General features: G+C 44.3%; 1 protein-coding gene across 2 annotated transcripts in view; it reads right to left on the bottom strand.

Moving 5' to 3' along the window:
- RAB26 (RAB26, member RAS oncogene family) overlaps nucleotides 1–20518 on the bottom strand; it is a 296965-nt gene that overhangs the window by 58008 nt on the left and 218439 nt on the right. For both annotated transcript variants that reach the window (XM_058157076.1, XM_058157075.1), the window contains exon 5: nucleotides 3252–3304. In XM_058157076.1, coding sequence (XP_058013059.1) covers nucleotides 3252–3304 — 53 coding nt within the window. The remainder of the gene's footprint in view (nucleotides 1–3251; nucleotides 3305–20518) is intronic.

Genomic DNA, 20518 nt, shown 5'->3' with positions numbered 1-20518 from the left:
CTGAAGGAAACGAAATAATTCTGTCCTTGCAACTCCACTGATCACTCTTATTAGCACATATTCATCGACATTATCATCTTCAGTAGAATCCATAGACAAGTTCTATGACAATCTGGCTGCTACTATCAAGAAAATCCCTGAGAAAGAACCACTGTTTATCCTTGGCAATTTTAATGCCAGGGTTGGAGCTGACTATAGTTCTTGGCCCACTTGTTTAGGTCAGTTCGGTGTCAGGAAGATGAATGAAAATGGCCAATGTCTGCTGGAGTTCTGCTGCTACTACGGTTTTTGCGTTACCAATATATACTTTAAAACAAAGCCTCAACATGGAGTCTCTTGGAGACACCCAAGATCAAAGCATTGGCACCAGCTCGACTTGATTCTTATCAGGTCTTCCAACCTTCCCAATATTACAATCACATGCAGCTATCAGGGTGCTGATTGCAATACAGACCACTCCTTGGTGTGCAGCAGAATTAAACTGCAAACAAAGAGATTTCAAATCGACATCAACAAGACCCACAATCAGGACAAAGTGGAGGAATTTGCACAAGCACTCAAGGAAACTCTCCCAGGCCCGGCTGAAGCGAATGCATACGAACAATGGGAATATTTCAAGAATGCTGTTTATAACACTGCCTTGTCAGTATTTGGTAAGGAGATCAGAAAGACAGCAGATTGGTTTTGAAGCCCATTCGGAGGAACTGATGCCAGCCATTGAGGAAAAAAGGAGAGCTCTAATTGCATATAAAGCCTGTTCCAGTGAGCACAACCTACAGGTTCTGCGAGCTGCTTGTAGCAAAGTCCAACAGACTGCCAGGAGATGTTCTAACCATTATTGGCTGCAGCTTTTCTCTTGGATCCAGATAGCAGCTGCCACAGGCAACATCAAGGGGATGTATGATGGCATCAAGCAGGCCTTAGGTCCAACACAGAAGAAATCTGCCCCTCTATAGGTGAGATTATCCAGGACCGAGCACAGCAGATGGCACGCTCGGTGCAGCACTACTCTGAGTTATATTCCAGAGAAAGTGCAGTAACTGAAGATGCATTAAATAACATCGAATGCCTGCCTGTCTTGGAGGAGCTTGACAGTGAACCAACTTTAGAAGAACTAAATGTGGCCCTGGACTCCCTTGCCTCTGGCAAAGCAGAAAGATAACTTCCCTGCTGAAGTTCTGAAGTGCTGAAAAGAGAACATCCTCACTGAACTGCATGAAATCTGTCTTTGTTGGAGGGAAGGTGGAGTACCATAGGACATGAAGGATGCAAATATTGTCACACTGTACAAGAACAAAGGTGACAGGGGTGACTGTAACAACAATAGTGGCATCTCTCTTCTTAGTGTTGTAGGGAAGCCACTTGCCCATATCATACTGAAGATGCTCCAGGTGCTTGCAGAGAGAGTCTATCCAGAATCACAGTGTGGCTTTCGAGCCAACAGCTCCACTACTGACATGGTATTTTTCCTTAGACAGTTGCAGGAGAAATGCAGGGAACTAAGACAGCCATTTTTCGTAGCCTTCATAGATCTTACGAAGGCATTTGACTTGGTTAGCAGGGACGGCCTTTATAAAATTCTCCCCAAGACTGGATGTCCACCTCAGCTCCTCAACATCATCAGATCCTTTCATGAGGAAATGAAGGGCACTGTAGTTTTTGATGGCTTAACAACAGATTCCTTTGATATTCGAAGTGGAGTGAAGCACGGCTGTGTCCTCGCGCCAACTTTATTCGGGATCTTTTTTGCCGTCATGCTGAAACATGCTTTGGAACTGCAACAGAGGGTATTTACCTCCGGACCAGATCAGATGGAAAACTCTTTAATCTCACTAGATTGAGAGCAAAGTCTAAAGTCCATCTGAAATGCTTACGGGATTTCCTCTTTGCTGATGATGCTGCCATTACTGCTCACTCTGCTGAATACCTTCAACAATTTATGGACTGTTTTAGCAAGGCCTGCTAAAACTTTGGACTAATAATCAGCCTGAAAAAAACACAAGTCATGGGCCAGGACGTGAATTCACCTCCCTGTATTACAATCTCTGAACAAGAACTGGAGGTCATCCATGACTTTATGTACCTTGGCTCAACTATCTCTGATACTCTCTCTTTAGATTCTGAGCTGAATAAACGTATTGGTAAAGTGGCCACCACATTTTCCAGACTTTCAAAGAGAGTATGGCTTAATAAGAAGCTGACGGAACATACAAAGATCCAGGTCTACAGAGCCTGTGTCCTGAGCACACTCTTGTACTGCAATGAGTCTTGGACTCTTTACGCACGGCAGGAGAGAAAGCTGATCACCTTTCTATTTTTGGCATCACCTGGCAGAACAAAGTTCCAAATAGCGCAGGCTTGGAACATGCTGGAATTTCTAGCACATATACACTACTGAAACAGTGACATCTACGCTGGCTTGGGCATGTCGTGAGAATGGCTGATGGTCGGATTCTGAAAGATCTCCTGTATGGAGAATTAGTGCAGGGAAAGCACCCCAGAGGGAGACCGCAGCTGCGATATAAGGATATCTGCAAGAAGGACCTAAAGACCCTGGGACTAGACATTAAAAACTGGAAAACCTTGACCTCCGATCGTTCAGCTTGGAGGCTAAAGACGCAGCATGGGCTTCTCCAATTCGAAGAGACATTTGTTCGGCAGGCTGAGGCAAAGAGGCAGTCCCGGAACCAGCGAAATCTGCGGAATGTATCTCCCCTCAGTGTGGAAGGGATTGCAACTCTTGAATTGGCCTTTTTAGCCACACTAAATGCTGTTTCCAGAGCACGATACCATAGTCTTTTGAGACTGAAAGATGCCAATGAGGATGCCAATGATCAGGTATTAGGAGCAGAGGACTTGGCAGCACAAGGAAACAACAGCCAATGACTTAATAGCTGGCCCTCAACACCCCAACCAACATCTAAAAAGCCACACACAACTAGGCACCACATAAATATTGTACCACACACAGAATAGCCCAAAGTGCACACTCTGCAGAGAGAAATTCCCTGGGGGTGGGCTTCAGCATGAGTCTGAAAGCTCGGAAGAGTTAAACCTCCGGCCCTGGTGACTGACCCAGATTGGATTCTGCAACATTATCCTGGGACACATAGATTCACCTTCATTCAGAAAAAGAGAAGAACCTAACAACCTTCATCTGTCTTGCTGCAGGATTTATTTTGCATGGACTCAGACTTTGGGCATCTGCACCTCTGCAATAACACCAGCCATCTGGAGTCCTCAAGACTTACCTGGATGTTGTCAAAGGATGCTCGGTTTGTGACATCATAGAGGAGCAGCAAAGCTGAAAACAGAAGAGGGAAAAAGGTTCAGAGCTAAAGGCTATGCAATTCAGCTATGTCAGCTATGAATATGTTGTATCTAGGAAATACCATCATAAGAATCTACATTACTTGTTCAATTGGCCGTGCCAACACCCGCCACACACGTGAATTTATGGAATCCTGGTGTTCTACCAAAGGAGCAATTAACAAGAACATTGATCTCAATCCAGCATATGAATACATAAAAAACCAGACCATTTGTACAACCAATCAACAAGAGAACCAATCAGCTGCTCAGAATTTAAATATAGCTCTAAATGAACAACCAATCACACGGCCAACTGATCACAATGGCACACAAGTCATTTACAAACTAAGGAGAATAGGACAAGAAAATCCTGCTGGTGGTGTTACCTAGTCTGGTTACGAAACATTCAGAAGCTAAATTGAAACAAGCTTGGAGAGTAGACAGAAAAAGAGAGATTAAGAGAGCTGGGTCGAATGGCGCTGGTGGCGTATAGCTAGACATTGCTATGTATCCGCCCTTGATAACTGGCTGGGTTTGAAACTAAGTTGCTCCTTCAGTTCTTTCCTTAGTCCAGTGCTTCTCAATTATTTTCTGTCATGCCCCCCTAGGAAGAAGAAAACATTTTTCGCGCCCCCCCCGCGCGACTTTCTTTCAGGCGTTTTTCTCCTTGAAAGGGAGGAGCATGCGCAGTCACGTGTACTGGCAGTCCCACACTAAAGATGGCTCCGACAGGCTCGTGTCACAAGGGTTTTGGACAGCCAATCAGATGCTCCCGTTGTTCTCTGATTGGATACAGAGACATAAACACGGGGCTTAGCTTGTTTGCCGAGGTCAAACGTGCCCCCCTTTACGGAGCCTCGCGCCCCCCCTGGGGGGCGCGCCCCACTATTTGAGAAACGCTGCCTTAGTCTCACTGCCTTCAAAATCCCACCTTCGTCGCCAATGTTAAGTTTGGGCAATGAAGAGGCAGGAGACGATGCAAGTGACAACAGCTCTTTAGTTTATTGTGAAACCCAGCAAAAGACAACAGGCAAACACCTCTCTTTATATAGTATTTGGCTGAGGCAGCAGCCAATCAGCAACGTGTATTTTCCCGCCCAAATTTCCCTCCAAAATTTCAAATACATTACAAGAAGCATACCTTTTGACTCAGATGTCATCAAGCCACATCGGGCAAACCGCATCTGGGACCTGAGTGTGCTACTTAGCAGACCAACTTAATCCAAATGCAAGTTAAACCCTTTGGGGATTTTCCAGAACATCAAAAATGTATCTCTTATTTACCGCAAACCCATTTAATTTTCATTGTGTAGAAAAATCCCAGACTTTTCGCAACATTTGTTTTAATTCTTGTACCAAGGTAAATATTTGAGAAATTAAATCCAGCAATTAAAATATGCCCAGCCTCAAATTCGTGTCGTGAGAAGCCCCCGGTGCCCAGAATAAAAGAGCAAAGTGCTTGTTTGGCATGCAGTCCCGTCTGCTAAGACCTCAAGATGACATAAAGCATTTTGAATTCCATTCAATTAGAATTCCATTCAAGCTTTAAACCATCTTTCTCCAAAGAGGTTTTTTTCCCCCTCAATTTGCAATTGAACCAATCACAGCGGTGAAGATACAATCTCAACTTTAATTACAAAATGTGACAGTTACTAATAATGCCGCAAGAATGAAGAAATTGTTCACGCTGATTTAGCACTGGCTCACCCGATGGGTTAAGAATGCAAGTCCGGGAATCCCAGACAGCGCAGCCAGCCTCCATGGCCTGTTCCTTGACCCAACTGGAAAAGGAAACCGGGTTCTGTAAAAACTCCCAAGAATTCAGCCACACTGAAACGCTAAACCTGCATTCGCAAGTGCAAATCCACACATGAAGACTGCATGAAGTTGTTCTGAAGAAGAAGATAAAGTTCCTACCGCAATTTTTCCTTTTGGGAATAACAACGGACTGTACAGTGATTGAGACTAAGTTGATTCTGAACTTAATAACAGCAGCAAGACTGTTGATTGGACAATATTGGAAGAAAAAAGAATTACCCACAATAGAAGAATGGATATTGAAAGTTTCCAATTTGGCTGAGATGGCTAAAATCTCAGCCTTCTTGAAAGACAGTACTCAAGAAAAATATTTAAATGAATGGAAGAACTGGATTGACTATATTCAAAATAGATATCAGATTAAGAAATTTCGGATTGCTTTTGAATGAAAGATGTTATTTTTGATTTTAATGGAAGAAGTCAGGTTATGTGAGAGAGAAAGATTATAATTGTGTTAGATTTTAAAAATTTAATGTATGACTGTTTTGTTTAAGGAACTATACCTTGTGTTTGCTCCGGGAAGTCCGGGGGGGGGGGGGGGTTTGGAGGGAGGGGGGGAGGGGGAAAAATTTAATTGTTGTTGTAAAACTTTTTCAATAAAAAAAAAAAAAAAGACTGCATGAAGTGAGTTGCATGATCCTTCCAGGCCCATTTTCAGCAGGTCCAAAATCACGATTAAAATTAAACCTAATAACGATTAAACCTAATAACAGCAGCAAGATTACTAATAGGACAATACTGGAAGAAAAAAGAAGTACCTACAATAGAAGAATGGATATTGAAGGTTGCCAATTTGGCTGAGATGGCGAAGATATCAGCCTTTTTGAAAGACAATACGCAAGAAAGATACTTAAAGGAATGGAAAAAATGGATTGACTATATTCAACGTAGATATCAGTTTAAGAGTTATCAGACTGTTTTTGAATGATTATGATGCATTATTCTTGATTGTTTTTGGGGGAAGTTAGGAATTGATGATTGTAGGGGTATAATTAAGTTGGGATGAAAATTTTTTAGCATATGTTTGTTTTATTTTTAACTATACCTTGTGCCCGTTCCGGGAAGTCGGGGAGGGGGTTGTGAAGGAGGGGAGGGGGGGAAAGGGGGAAAAAAATTTTGTAAAACTTTTTGAATAAAAAAAAAAAAATTGTAAGTTTTTTTAAGGTCTGCTCCCATCATACGGAGAGAATACAGATAGTTCTCAACTTACAACGGTTCATTTAGCGACCGTTCAAAGTTACAACGGCCCTGAAAAAAAGTGACTTATGACCGTTTTTCACACTTACAACCGTTGCATGATCACATGATGAAAATTCAGATGCTCAACAACTGACTCACATTTATGACAGTCACAGTGTCCCGGGGTTGCGTGATCCCCTTTTGCGATCTTCTGACAAACAATGGGGGAAGCTGGATTCACTTAACAACCATGTTGCTAACTTAACAAGTGCAGTGATCCACATAACAACCATGAGAAGAAAAATCGTAAAACAGGGCAAAATTCACTTAACAACAGAGGTGGGTTTCAGCAGGTTCTGACCAGTCCTGGAGAACCGGTAGTGGAAATTTTGAGTAGTTCGGAGAACCGGCAGTAAAAATTCTGACTGGCCCAGCTCCCATCTATTCTCTGCCTCCCAAGTCCCAGCTGATAGGGAGGAAATGGGGATTTTGCAGTATCCTTTCCCTGGAGTGGGGTGGGAATGGAGATTTTACAGTATCCTTCCCCTGCCATGCCCACCAAACCACGCCCACCAAGCCATGCCACACCCACCAAGCCACACCCACCGAACCGGTAGTAAACAAAATTGAAACCCACCACTACTTAACAACTGTTTCACTTAACAGAAAGTTTGGGCTCAGTTGTGATTGTAAGTCGAGGACTGTCTATACTCTGCTTCTGTCATATTTGCAGCTGGATATAGTATAGGATTGCAACTTTAGAAGGGTTAGAAGAATTAAGGGGTTCCCCCCCCCTTCTCTGTTTCCACAAACTTGCTCACTTCCAATGACTTTTTGGAAAGTATCTTACATTATATTCCTGGCTTCCCTATTCTGGTGTGTGTGTATGTGTTTGGGTGTGTGTGTGTAGAGGACAATGAGAATTGAGAATTAAGCAGGTGGGGACAGTTTGGGATTACAAGAAGTGGTAGCGGCATCTGCCTAAGAGCAGAAGTTTCACTGAGAAAAGAATTACATGGTGTCAGGCTGCCTCTGATTATATCTAGGAAAGAATACACCTTGACTTCATTTGCAATAAAGAAAAGTACTTTTACTAATTACAATCTAGATAGCAGCAGTGCAAAGTTGGATCTGAGACAAAATATGACTAACATATCATATCCCCCCATTTGTCCCTCCTCCTTCAGGAGGTCAGGCTGGTCTGGTCCAATGCCAGCTCCTTCTCGGCCCCCCGTGGTAATCTTCCTCCGCCGGTCTCTAGCTGTCAATCATCTTAGGAATGCAGTATCTGTTGGAAAAGCCCTAACATTCAGCCGTTAATCACCCCTCCCCCACTGTTATGTCAGCCGACACTCTTAATAGGCCCCTTTCCCTTACCCTGTATGGTGCAATGATACATCTCATTTCCTTAACTATTTTACATTACAGAAAGAAGCATTTTACATTCTATCTACTGAATATAAATTGTACAAAAATTATGCGAAGATTGGAGTGGAGGCTGACACATGGGGAACATCAAAGTATTTTGTTTAGCAAGAAGCTTCACTTTAGCAAGTGTGGGGATTGGGAGACCTGATTTCATCAACATCACCGTCCTGGTCCAGCTGTCCAGGTGGCACCTGTGTTTGATCAGCCTCATGCGATTCTCGGCTTAGTGTTTCTTGAGGCTTGACCTTCCCAAGGTCAACTGGAGTAGCTTCTTTGGATTCAGAATCTGAGTCCTGAGCCTGGGTCATGACATCAGGAAGATTTCTCTGAGGTTAAAGTCAGTGGCCACATACCTTCTTGGCTTCTCCAGAGCAGAACTCATTGCGGGACAATTCAACAATTCAATTTAATTATTTAAAATAAATAAAAAAATAGTTTATTTTTTTGCCATTCACATTTCATTTTTCCCCTCCTTTTGCATCCTTTAATGAATCTTCTTTGATATTCTGTAGCTTTTGTCCCGCAGTGAGTTGGCCCATGGTGAGTTGGCCATGGCTAGTTGTCCTGTGGCGAGTTGGCTGTAGCGAGTTGTCCTAGACCGCCTCCAGACAGCGCTTGAGAGACTGCAGCAAGGTCACCCAAGGGGATTTAGAGATCCTTCTAGGATTGGCCCAAGGGGTCTATGACAATTCGCCATGGCCAACTCGCCATGAGCAACTCACCGTGGCTAACTCACCACAATTTGCTGCAGGACAACAGTTACATCATATCAAAGAAATGGTGGGATGGAATCATTAAAGAAAGGATTCAGAAGGAGGGACAGAATGAAATGAAACGGGAATGGCAAAAATTAAAATATTTTTTATTTATTTTAAACAATTAAATAGAATTGTTTCAATATGAGCAACTAGGTGCTAGATGGAAGGAAGATCAGAAAATTGGTATAGAGCAGAACGAGGGAAATTTGGTAAAGCAAATTAGAAATCAGTCTCAGGAGCATATAAAGAGATTGTATAATGTGTTACTTGAAATAGATTCTGAAAGGGACTTGGTAAAGGACTGTATGATAAAGTGGGCACAAAATTTTCAGGAGCCAATATTATTGGAAACTTGGGAAAAAATTTGGGTTAGAAATGTTAAATTCACGCAGGCACAGAATCTGAGGGAAAACTTTTATAAAATGTTTTATAGATGGCATTTAGATCCTAAGAAATTATCGTGTATGTATCCAGATATGCAAGCAAAATGTTGGAGATGTAATTGTGATGACGCTACATATTTTCACATTTGGTGGACTTGTAAGGATATAAAGGCCTTTTGGATAAAAATTTGGTGGATTTTACAAAATGTTTTGAAAAAGAAGATAAAGTTCCTGCCGCAATTTTTTCTGTTGGGAATTATTACGGACTGTACAATAATTGAGACTAAATTGATTTTAAATCTAATAACAGCAGCAAGATTACTAATAGGACAATACTGGAAGAAAAAAGAAGTACCTACAATAGAAGAATGGATATTGAAAGTTGCCAATTTGGCTGAGATGGCGAAGATATCAGCCTTTTTGAAAGACAATACGCAAGAAAGATACTTAAAGGAATGGAAAAAATGGATTGACTATATTCAACGTAGATATCAGACTAAGAGTTATCAGACTGTTTTTGAATGATTATGATGTATTATTTTTGATTGTTTTCGGGGGAAGTTAGGAATTGATGATTGTAGGGGTATAATTAAGTTGGTATGGAAATTTTTTAGCATATGTTTGTTTTATTTTTAACTATACCTTGTGCTCGTTCCGGGAAGTCGGGGAGGGCGTTGGGAAGGAGGGGAGGGGGGGGAAAGGGAAAAAAAAATTTCTGTAAAACTTTTTGAATAAAAAACAACAACAATTAAATAGAATTGTTACATTGTCCTGCAGCAAGTTGTTCATGGTGAGTTGGCTGCGATGAGTTGGCCATGGCAAGTTGGCCATAGCGAGTTCGCTGCAGCAAGATGTCCCATTCCCAGTTCGAGCACATCCTGCATGTCCATCTGTCCCCATTTTAGCCAGCTAGAAAAGGGACTGGCATTAATTTCCCTTCCGATCAGCCTTTGTTGCATTAATCATCCTGCCCATTTTCTTTCAAAAGGTCTTCTGGGACCATTCAATTATTCCTGATACAGAGATTGAGGCTGCCAGCTGAGTCTCTGAATGACTTCCTGCTCAGAAACCACCCTCAGAAGTAACTAAAGTCGTCCACAAATGGCCAGCATACAATACAAGGCAAGATCTGCAGCAATTTTATCAGGCGGGGTTTTCGAGGCACTAAGCACTGGTCCCTTATTTATTTCCTCATTACAGATGTGATTCACACACAAAAGAGGACCAAAAAAGCACAGTTGGGGTGGTTATTTCATACAGTTAGGTTTTTTCTTGCTTGTTTGTGTTATCTTGCACAATGCCACAATCACATTTTTAAAAGCAGGGAAAGAAAATAGCGCCAGGCAGGAAAAGAAAGGAGAGGAATGAATAGTGCACTGTTGCAGTTGGAAAGTTGCAGGTTGATTGCTGCTTCTACTGCAGACCAGAAAACCCCAGTTTCACCTCATGGATGACAGGGGGAGCAGAGTGTCAGCCACCCCAACTTGGTCAGTTAGGAAAGATTGATTCTCGGCTCCATTGCTAGTGAAAGGACACTTTACTAAAGCCAAGTGGTTGCAACGTAGCAAAGCCGAATCTGGTTTTTCACACCCAAAGGATCTGCACAACTCTTCCCTTCTCCCTACCTTTCCCCCTGGATATCTCCCCTTGTCCAGCTACATTCAAAGAAATTGTTTTGGTAACCGTCCCTGGTTTGACGGGCTGGAGGGTGCTGCATTCATTCCATGGTGTGACCTTGGAGCAGCCAGCGGCTTTCATGGGATGGCACAATGAGTAGTTTCGATTTCCTTTACCTCCCAATGTTGTGACCCAGGCTCAAGTAGGTAGTAGGAAACTCAGTGAAAAAACAAACTTTATTCGAACAGCTGAGAATTACTTCATTAATCAGCGTAGTTCAACTAAATCAAATCAAATTCCTCCCAACACAAATTCCTCAGTCCTATCGCAAACCTTGGTCCAATTAGGCAAACTGCCAAAGGCCTTTCTTGGCAAACGTTCAGAACACACCTATACAAAACAAATGCAAGAAAACGAAGCTACCAATGTTGTTTTCCGGCAAAGCCCAAATGCCATTGCTGGTCTTTTTTAAGCCTTATGGGAGGGGCCAATCATCTCTTGGCCCTTCTCCCGAGTCGTCCTCTTTGCTTGAACTGCTCTTGCCTTCTGGCAGCTCTTCTCATGCGTGCATTAGGAACAGGCTCCTCCTCTTCTTCTGCCTCACTATTGCCATCCTCTGGAGGCTCTGGAGTCCGCACATCACTACCCGATGGCCCTGGCCCCACCTCAGCCTCCGACGCAGAGCCCTCATCCGGGCCTTCCCCAGCCTCTTCGCTGTCTGACTCCGTTGCCAGCTCTGCAGGCTGCTGGCGGACAACACCACCCAACCCCTTACCTCCCCGCAGCTCCTTCCCCACATTGCATATGGCAGACTCATATCTGGCAAAGCACAGCTGGTGCATTTTGATGACAATCCTGTCAAAGGATTCCTGGAGCGCACATCTGGATGCAGCCAAAAAAAAAAAGGACCCAAAATGCAAGCCCTTTCCAATTGTAAGAGCAAAGAATACTCAACTGCAGACACCTGAAGAGCAGAACATGGAAAAGTGACTGTGAGGCTGGCTCTGCACATCATGTGCAATAAAGCAATACATGGCAATCGTATCAGGATTCCACTGTCTGGTGCTGAATTTAGGGCCTCTTATGTCAAGGGAATACAGGTAGCCTTTGATTTGCGCCCACAACTGAGCCCAACATTTCTGTTGCTAAGTGAAACATTTGTTAATGGCCCCATTTTATGACCTTTCTTGCCCCGGTTGTTAAATGAATCACTGCAGTTGTTTTAGTTGGTAACATGGTTGTTAAAGTGCATCCGGCTTCCCCATTGACTTTGCTTGTCAAAATGTCTCAAAAGGGGATCACATGACCTTGGGATACAGCGACGGTACATAAATATGAGTCAGTTCCCAAGCGTCTGAATTTTGATCCCGTGACCATGGGGATGCTGCAAAGGTCGTAAGTATAAGAAATGGTCCTAAGTTACGTTTTTCAGCGACGTAAGTTTGAACGGTCCTTAAATGAACTTTTGTAAGTTGTGGACTACCTGTATTCATTGGTAAATATAGGTAGTTTTTGTCTTAGGACCGGTTACTTAGCCATAATTTGAAGTTAGATACAGAATAACAGAGTTGGAAGGGACCTTGTAGGTCATCTAGTCCAACCCGCCACCCAAGCAGGAGATCCTACACCATTTTTACAGATGGCAGTGCAATTTCTTCTTGGAAGCCTCCAGTGATGAAACTCCCACAACTTCCAAAGGCAACTTCTCATTGGTTGATTCTTCTCACTGTCAGAAAATGTCTCCTTTTTTCTAGATTGAATCTCTCCTTGATCAGTTTCAACAGTTCCAACAGACTTACCTGGCGGCTACTTATGACCAGGGGTGAAATGCTCCCGGTTCGGACCGGATTGGCTGATCCGGTAGCGATGGCGGTGGGTGGTTCGGAGAATCGGTAGCAAAAATCCCTGGCCTCCCCTCCCCCCACATGCCCACCCAATCGCCCACTTGCCCGCTTGTTGTCTTGCCGGTTCTTTTAAAATGTGCTTTTAAAAGGTAAAAAAAAGGCTCTGACGATCACAGCTGAGCTGCGCGATCGTCAGAGCCTTTTTTTTTTTACTTGTAAAAGCATTTTTTTACAACCTATTTGGCCGAGTAAATTGTAAAAAATGCTGGTAAAGGTAAAAAAAGGCTCTGATGATCACAGCTGAGCCACATGATCGTTAGAGCCTTTTTTTTACTTTTAAAAGCATTTTTTAACAACCTATTCGGCCGAATTGGTTGTACAAAAATGCTTTTAAAAGTACAAAAAAAAAAGATCCCATGCCACAGCTGATCACCCCCCACCCCCACACGCTGTTCTACTTATCCCATGCCTCCTTTTGGCGGGCACTGCGTACGCACGCACACCTTGCATTTGGTGCACCTCGCATGCATTTGCACAGTGTGCATGTGTAGCTAGCGAACCGGTAGTAAACCGGTTCAGATTTCACCCCTGTTTATGACCCAGGTTCCCCACCCCTCCCAACACGCCAGACTCGCATGACTGCACTTCGGGTGCTCAGCAACCAGACTGCCATTATGGTCATTTGCAGCATCCTGCAATCATTTGACTGCCTTTTATGGCAAACCTCCTTCCCAGGCTGAAGGAAATCAACATCTGGCAGATGACCTGAATGAGTTTTACTGCAGGTTTGAAAGGAAACTACAGCCACCTATCTCCACAACCCCCATCTCAGACACACCAACAACAGCCAAGCCTCCTACAACTGACCCCATTTCATTGGGTTCACAACCCCTAGTGATCACAGAAAAGGAAGTGCAGGACCTATTTCACAGACAAAAGCCAGGAAAAGCTCCAGGCCCAGACAAGTTAACTCCTTCTTGCTTAAAAGTCTGTGCTGACCAATTGGCCCCCATCTTCACCCATATTTTCAATAAATCACTAGAGATGTGCTATGTTCCTTCTTGCTTCAAACGCTCTACCATCATCCCAGTGCCGAAGAAGCCCACCATCAAGGAATTGAATGACTACAGACCAGTTGCTCTAACATCTGTAGTCATGAAAACCTTTGAAAGGCTAGTGCTTTCCTACTTGAAAACTATCAGGGATCAGCTGTTATACCCCTTGCAATTTGCATACCGAGCAAACAGATCAACAGATGATGCTGTTAATATGGCTCTGCACTATATCTTACAACATCTTGAGTCTCCAAAGACCTATGCAAGGGTCCTTTTTGTAGACTTTAGTTCAGCATTCAATACCATCTTTCCAGACACCCTTCTAACTAAGTTAAACCAGCTACAGGTACCGGAACAGACTTGTAAGTGGATCACAAGCTTCCTAACAAACAGGAAGCAGCAGGTGAAGCTAAGCAGGATCACATCAGATACCTGTACAATTAGCACAGGGGCCCTCCAAGGCTGTGTGCTCTCCCCACTTCTCTTCTCTCTGTATACCAATGACTGCATCTCCAACTATCCATCTGTTAAAGTACTGAAGTTCGCAGATGACACAACAGTGATCGGTCTCATTCGAGACAATGACGAATCCGCATATAGACGAGAGGTCGAACGACTAGCCTTGTGGTGCAACCAAAACAATCTGGAACTGAACACACTCAAAACCGTAGAAATGGTGGTAGACTTTAGGAGAAACCCTTCCATACTTCCACCTCTCACAATACTAGACAACACAGTATCAACAGTAGAAACCTTCAAATTTCTAGGTTCTATCATATCGCAAGATCTAAAATGGACTGCTAACATCAAAAAAATCATCAAAAAAGGACAACAAAGAATGTTCTTTCTGCGCCAACTCAGAAAGCTCAAACTGCCCAAAAAGGTGCTGATTCAGTTCTACAGAGGAATTATTGAGTCTGTCATTTGCACCTCTATAACTGTCTGGTTTGGTTCTGCAACCCAACAAGAAAGACACAGACTTCAGAGGATAATTAGAACTGCAGAAAAAATAATTGCTACCAACCTGCCTTCCATTGAGGACCTGTATACTGCACGAATCAAGAAGTGGGCCGTGAAAATATTTACAGATCCCTCACATCCTGGACATAAACTGTTTCAATTCCTACCCTTAAAACAACGCTATAGAGCACTGCACACCAGAACAACTAGACACAAGAACAGTTTTTTCCCGAAGGCCATCACTCTGCTAAACAAATAATTCCCTCAACACTGTCAAACTATTTGCTGAATCTGCACTACTATTAATCTTCTCATAGTTCCCATCACCAATCTCTTTCCACTTATGACTGTATGACTGTAACTTTCTTGCTGGCAATCCTTATGATTTATATTGATATTGATTGTTCCTGATTGCTTATTTGTACCCTATGCTTATCATTAAGTGTTGTATCATTAAGTGTTAAATTGTACCCTATGACCATCATTTGTGTTGTAAATGTTGTACCTCGATGAAGGTATCTTTTCTTTTATGTACACTGAGAGCATATGCAGCAAGACAAATTCCTTGTGTGTCCAATCACACTTGGCCAATAAAAATCCTATTTTATTCTATTCTATTCTATTTTAGGATTTTACATTTTGCTGAAAAGCCAATCCTGCAGCGAACCACTGGTTTGTTTATCGACTACTGTGTTCCCTTAACCACCGTTGCAAAAAAGATCGTAAAATCAGATTGGTGACATTTATGATGATCATAACTTTCTCCTGTAATGGGTAGCTCCCATTACAGTCGTGACTCGAGAACTGCCCGTAACACGGCAGTGATGTGACCATCCTTTCCGTCCCACAAAATTTGCCCCCCTCTCCCTCAGGCACTTCTTGTTCTCTGGGAAATAAATGAGATTCCCAGAAGCAAGTCTCCCCCCCCCCTTGTTCACGGTTTTCTCATTATCCTTTTAATCATTCTCACTTAACAAGCTCTCTCGCCACTCAAGAAGCCGCTCAGGGCTATTCGCTCAGATTGCCAGTTTCCATTATTCAACATCTAATAAAAGCTGCCAAGAAGCAAATCTGGTTGATATCCTTGGAAACCCTGACTGGGGACCCTAGTCTAGCCCAGGGATATCCAACCTTGGTCCCTTTAAGACTTGTGGACTTCAACTCCCAGAATTCCATGGCTGGCGTGGGACACCCCTGAGCTAGAACACAGAAGAACAGAATTGGAAGGGATCTTGGAGGTCATCTAGTCCAGGGGTCTCCAACCTTGGTCCCTTTAAGACTTGTGGACTTCAACTCCCAGAATTCCGTGGCTGGCGTGGGACACCCCTGAGCTAGAACACAGAAGAACAGAATTGGAAGGGATCTTGGAGGTCATCTAGTCCAGGGGTCTCCAACCTTGGTCCCTTTAAGACTTGTGAATTTCAACTCGAAGAATTCCGTGGCTGGCGTGGGACACTCCTGAGCTAGAATGTAGAAGAACAGAATTGGAAGGGACCTTGGAGGTCATCTAGTCCAGGGGTCTCCAACCTTGGTCCCTTTAAGACTTGTGGACTTCAACTCGAAGAATTCCGTGGCTGGCGTGGGACACCCCTAAGCTAGAACACAGAAGAACAGAATTGGAAGGGATCTTGGAGGTCATCTAGTCCAGGGGTCTCCAAACCTTGGTCCCTTTAAGACTTGTGGACTTTAACACCCAGAATTCCGTGGCTGGCGTGGGACATCCCTGAGCTAGAACACAGAAGAACAGAATTGGAAGGGATCTTGGAGGTCATCTAGTTGGAGACCCCTGATCTAGTCCAAATCCTGACTAGGTGGCTCAGTGGCTAAGACACTGAGCTTGTCGATCAGAAAGGTTGGCAGTTGAAATGAAGATGTATATAAATAGAAATCGGGGCTGCTTGAATACCCTTTTAGATTGAATTGAAAAGGGAAACAACAAGATAGTGGAAAAGGGGAGAGGAGTAGAGAGAGGGAAGGAGGGGAGTAGGGAGGAAAGGAGAGAGAGAGAGAGATAGAAGAAAGGGGAAAGGGGAGGAAGAAGGAAGGGGAAAGAAGAGTAGGAGAGAGGGTAAGAAAGGGAGGAAGAAGAGAGGAGAGGGGAAAGAGGAGGTAGAAAAGGGAAGGAGAAGAGGAATGAGGAAAGTAGAAAGAGATAGAAGAAGGGAGAGAAGGGAAGAGGAAAAGGAAAGAAAGGTTGTATTAAAACAAAGAAAGGAAATGGTAAAAGAGCAAGCCCGAACAACTAACTAACAAATGGAAGTTAAAAGATAAGATGAATGAATAATGATTAAAGATGGATAAGAGACTGTACATTTAAATATGTTGATGAAACATAAAAATAAAAAACTTTTTCAAAAGAAAGAAAGAAAGAAAGAAAGGTTGGCAGTTCAGCATTTTGAATCCCTAGTACAGGTCTGCTGCGTGAGCAGGGGGTTGGACTAGATGACCTCCAAGGTCTCTTCCAACTGTTACTGTTACAAACCCCCTGCATGAGCAGGAGAATCTATACCATTTCAGACAAATGGCTGTCCAGTCTCTTCTTAAAAACCTCCAGTGATGGAGTGCCCACAGCTTCTGAAGGCAAGCCCTTCTACTGGTTGATTGTTCTCACTGTTAAGAAGTTTCTCCTTAGTTCTAGGTCAGGGGTCTCCAACCTTGGTCCCTTTAAGGCTTGTGGACTTCAACTCCCAGAGTTCCTCAGCCAGCTTTGCTGGCTGAGGGACTCTGGGAGTTGAAGTCCACAAGTCTTAAAGGGACCAAGGTTGGAGACCCCTGTTCTAGGTCACTTCTCTCTTTGTTCACTTTCTATCCAATGTTTCTTGTCTTGTCTTCTGGTGCTTTGGAAAATAGTTTGAGCCCCCCCTCATTTTTGTGACAGCCCCCAAAATACTGGAACACTGCTATCGTATCTCTCCTAATCCTTCTTTTCACTAGACCAGGTAGTTGAAACATATCACAAAAGACACTCCCCTACACCTTTCTTTTGCCCCTCTCCCTGGGCTCCTCAGCTTCACGGAGCCTGGGGCTGCCTCTTCAGAGGATGGGCCAGTTTTTAAAGGCATCATGGAGCCTGGTGACCCTTAGCAATGATCTCTGGCTTCCAAATGGGTGTTGTGACCCAGGCCCAAGTAGGTAGCAACAAACTTAGTCCGTAGAAAAATAAACTTTATTTGAACAGCTGGGAATTACTTCATTCCCAGTGTCGTTCGACTCAAAGTAAAACAAATTATTATTATTATTATTATTATTATTATTATTATTATTATTATTATTATTATTATTATTATTATTATTATTATTATTGTTTCGATTTCTATACCGCCCTTCTCCCAAAGGACTCAGGGCAGTTTACAGTCAAAGTAAAATCAATTAATACAAAGGAAAATTTAGAGTTGATTGAAGAACTTAAAACCAATAAAACCCCTTATTAAAACCCCACTAGGCCAGTCCTGCACGGTGAAACAGAAATGTTTTCAGCTCGCGTCGAAAGGTCCGAAGATCAGGGAGTTGATGGATACCTGGTGGTAGCGTGTTCCAGAGGGTTGGTGCCCCCACAGAGAAGGCCCTCCCCCTGGGTGTCGCCAGCCGACACTGACTGGCCGACGGCATCCCAAGGAGAACCTCCCTATGGGAGCGCACTGGTCGATGGGAGATCGCCGGTAGCAGCAGGCGGTCCCGTAAGTAACCCGGTCCTATTCCATGGAGCGCTTTAAAGGTGGTAACTAACACCTTGAATTGTACCCGAAAGACCACTGGAAGCCAGTGCAGCCTGCGCAGGAGAGGTGTTATATGGGAGCAACGAGTCGCTCCCTCTATCACCCGCGCGGCCACATTCTGAACTAATTGAAGTCTTCGGGTGCTCTTCAAGGGAAGCCCCATGTAGAGAGCATTGCAGTAGTCCAGACGGGAAGTGACGAGGGTGTGAGTGACTGTGCACAAGGAATCCCGGTGTAAGAAGGGACGCAACTGGCATATCAGGCGGACCTGATAAAAAGCTCCCCTGGCGACGGCCGTCAAATGCTCTTCTAACGACAGTCGTGCATCCAGAAGGACGCCCAGATTGCGGACCTTCTCTGTGGGGGCCAATGACTCGTCCCCCTCAGACAGCGATGGCCTCAGCTGATTAAACCGGGACACCGGCATCCACAGCCACTCAGTCTTGGCGGGGTTAAGTCGGAGCCTGTTTTTCCCCATCTGACATTTTTCCCCAAATGACTCCCAAACACAAATTCCTCAGTTATCTCACAAACCTTAGTCCAATTAGGCAAACTGCCAAAGGCCCTTGCTGGCAAACATCCAGAAGCCACAAAAACAAAGATATTCACAAAGCAGAGGATGCAGCTACAATGTTGTTTTCCGGCAAAGCTGAAACGCTGGTCTGTTTTAAGCCTTATGGGAGGGGCCAATCATCTCTTGGCCCTATTCCCGAGTTGTCCTCTCTGCTTGAGCTGCTCTTGCCTTCTGGCAGCTCTTCTCATGCGTGCATTAGGAACAGGCTCCTCCTGTTCCTCTGCCTCACTACTATCGGTCTCTGGAGGCTCTGGACTCCGCACCTCACTCCCCGATGGCCCTGGCCTCACCTCAGCCTCATCGCTGTCTGACTCCGTTGCCAGCTCTGTAGGCTGCTGACAGATCACAACCTCTGCAAGCCTTTCACTCAGATAAAAAAGGTTTGGCCATCAAGCTTGAAGCCAGCGGCCATTGCTGCAGGTGTCCCTGCATCATCATCCTCTTTTAATGACCCCATAATCCCTTACGGGGTGGAGTCTGAGCAACTGAATGGAGCTATCAGAGTGTTTACTGGCCGGATGCCCTTCCTGTTGCCAGTGTGGAGTTTTGTTCCAGCAGATATATTCTCACTGTGCCCAGAGAGAGAAATATCTGCCTCTTCCTAGGATCGAACTTACAGCCTCCTGATTGTGACGCAAGAGCTCCACCTCTAGGCCACCGCACCACTCACAGGTGTCCCTGCACGGTGTCGTCATAATCAAAAGGACACAATCTTGAAAGCTGGGATGTTTCACTGAGAGTGCTGAAGGACTGCTGGGTGGTATTCATTTCCCTCTTTTGCAGAAAAATCTTCACTGACTCGTTTAATCAGTCCAACAATGCAAAACAAAAAAATAGCAGTTGGCTGTCCATACTTTTTCTTCTATATGAGCAGTCGGTGTACATTTTCCTTACTAAGAAAGGAGGCTTACCAGTATTTTTCGGAGTATAAGGCACACTCCCCCCCCCTAAAAGAGGCTAAAAATTTGGGTGCATCTTATACTCTGAATGTAACACTGCCCACCCACCGGCCCCCACCTGCCAGCCTCCGCGCATCCTCTTCTTGGCTGCAGAGATTGCCACCAGAATGGGTTCCGCGTGTTGTGTTTTCAGCCTCCAAACGCTCATTTGAGAGCCCTTCAAGGCTGTGGGGCTCACCAAAGCACATCGCTGCTGATTGCCGTCCAAAAGCGCAACACATTTGGAGGCTGAAAATGTGACGCGCGATGCCCAAAATGGCTACCTGGAACAGCTGCTGTTTTCTCTTACCCCCTTTTTGCCTGCTTTAGTCCCTGGAGCTCCCTCCGACGATCAGCTGTGCTTTAGAACAGGGGTCTCTAACCTTGTCAACTTTAAGCCTGGAGGACTTCAACTCCCAGCATTCCCCAGCCAGCAAAACTGGCTGGGGAATTCTGGGAATTGAAGTCCACCAGGCTTAAAGTTGACAAGGTTGGAGACCCCTGCTTTGGAAGCTGTTTTTCAGCCCCAACCAGCCCCAACCTCAACACAAGCAAGCGAACTAATATGCTGAAGCTGACCAGGCTAAGGACCCTAGCCAGATGAAAACCTGGTAGGCAGATTTCCCCCCCCTATTTTCCTCCCCCCAAACTAAGGTGCGACTTATACTCTGAAAAATACGGTAAATTATTCCCCAGGATTGTCCCTCTTCTAAGTACAATTTGAAAACAGAGCACTTTTTTTGAAAGAAGGCGCTGACGTGACCTGGAAAACACAAATAGGCCTCTCAGGTCTTTACTCAGAAATTTACATCGAAAATGCGGCACCTAACTTCAAAACCAGGTTGAAGCGCCTTTATACTCCCTCTCTTGATGGGAGAAGAAGAGCCCCTTTGAAGAGGTTGTGTCACATCGCAAAAGCCCATAATAAGCAGAGGG

This window comes from Ahaetulla prasina, chromosome 14, assembly GCF_028640845.1.
Source record: "Ahaetulla prasina isolate Xishuangbanna chromosome 14, ASM2864084v1, whole genome shotgun sequence".
Lineage (NCBI taxonomy): Eukaryota > Metazoa > Chordata > Lepidosauria > Squamata > Colubridae > Ahaetulla > Ahaetulla prasina.
The sequence above is the reverse complement of the archived record's forward strand: the minus strand, read 5'-3'. Positions and strand labels throughout refer to the sequence as shown.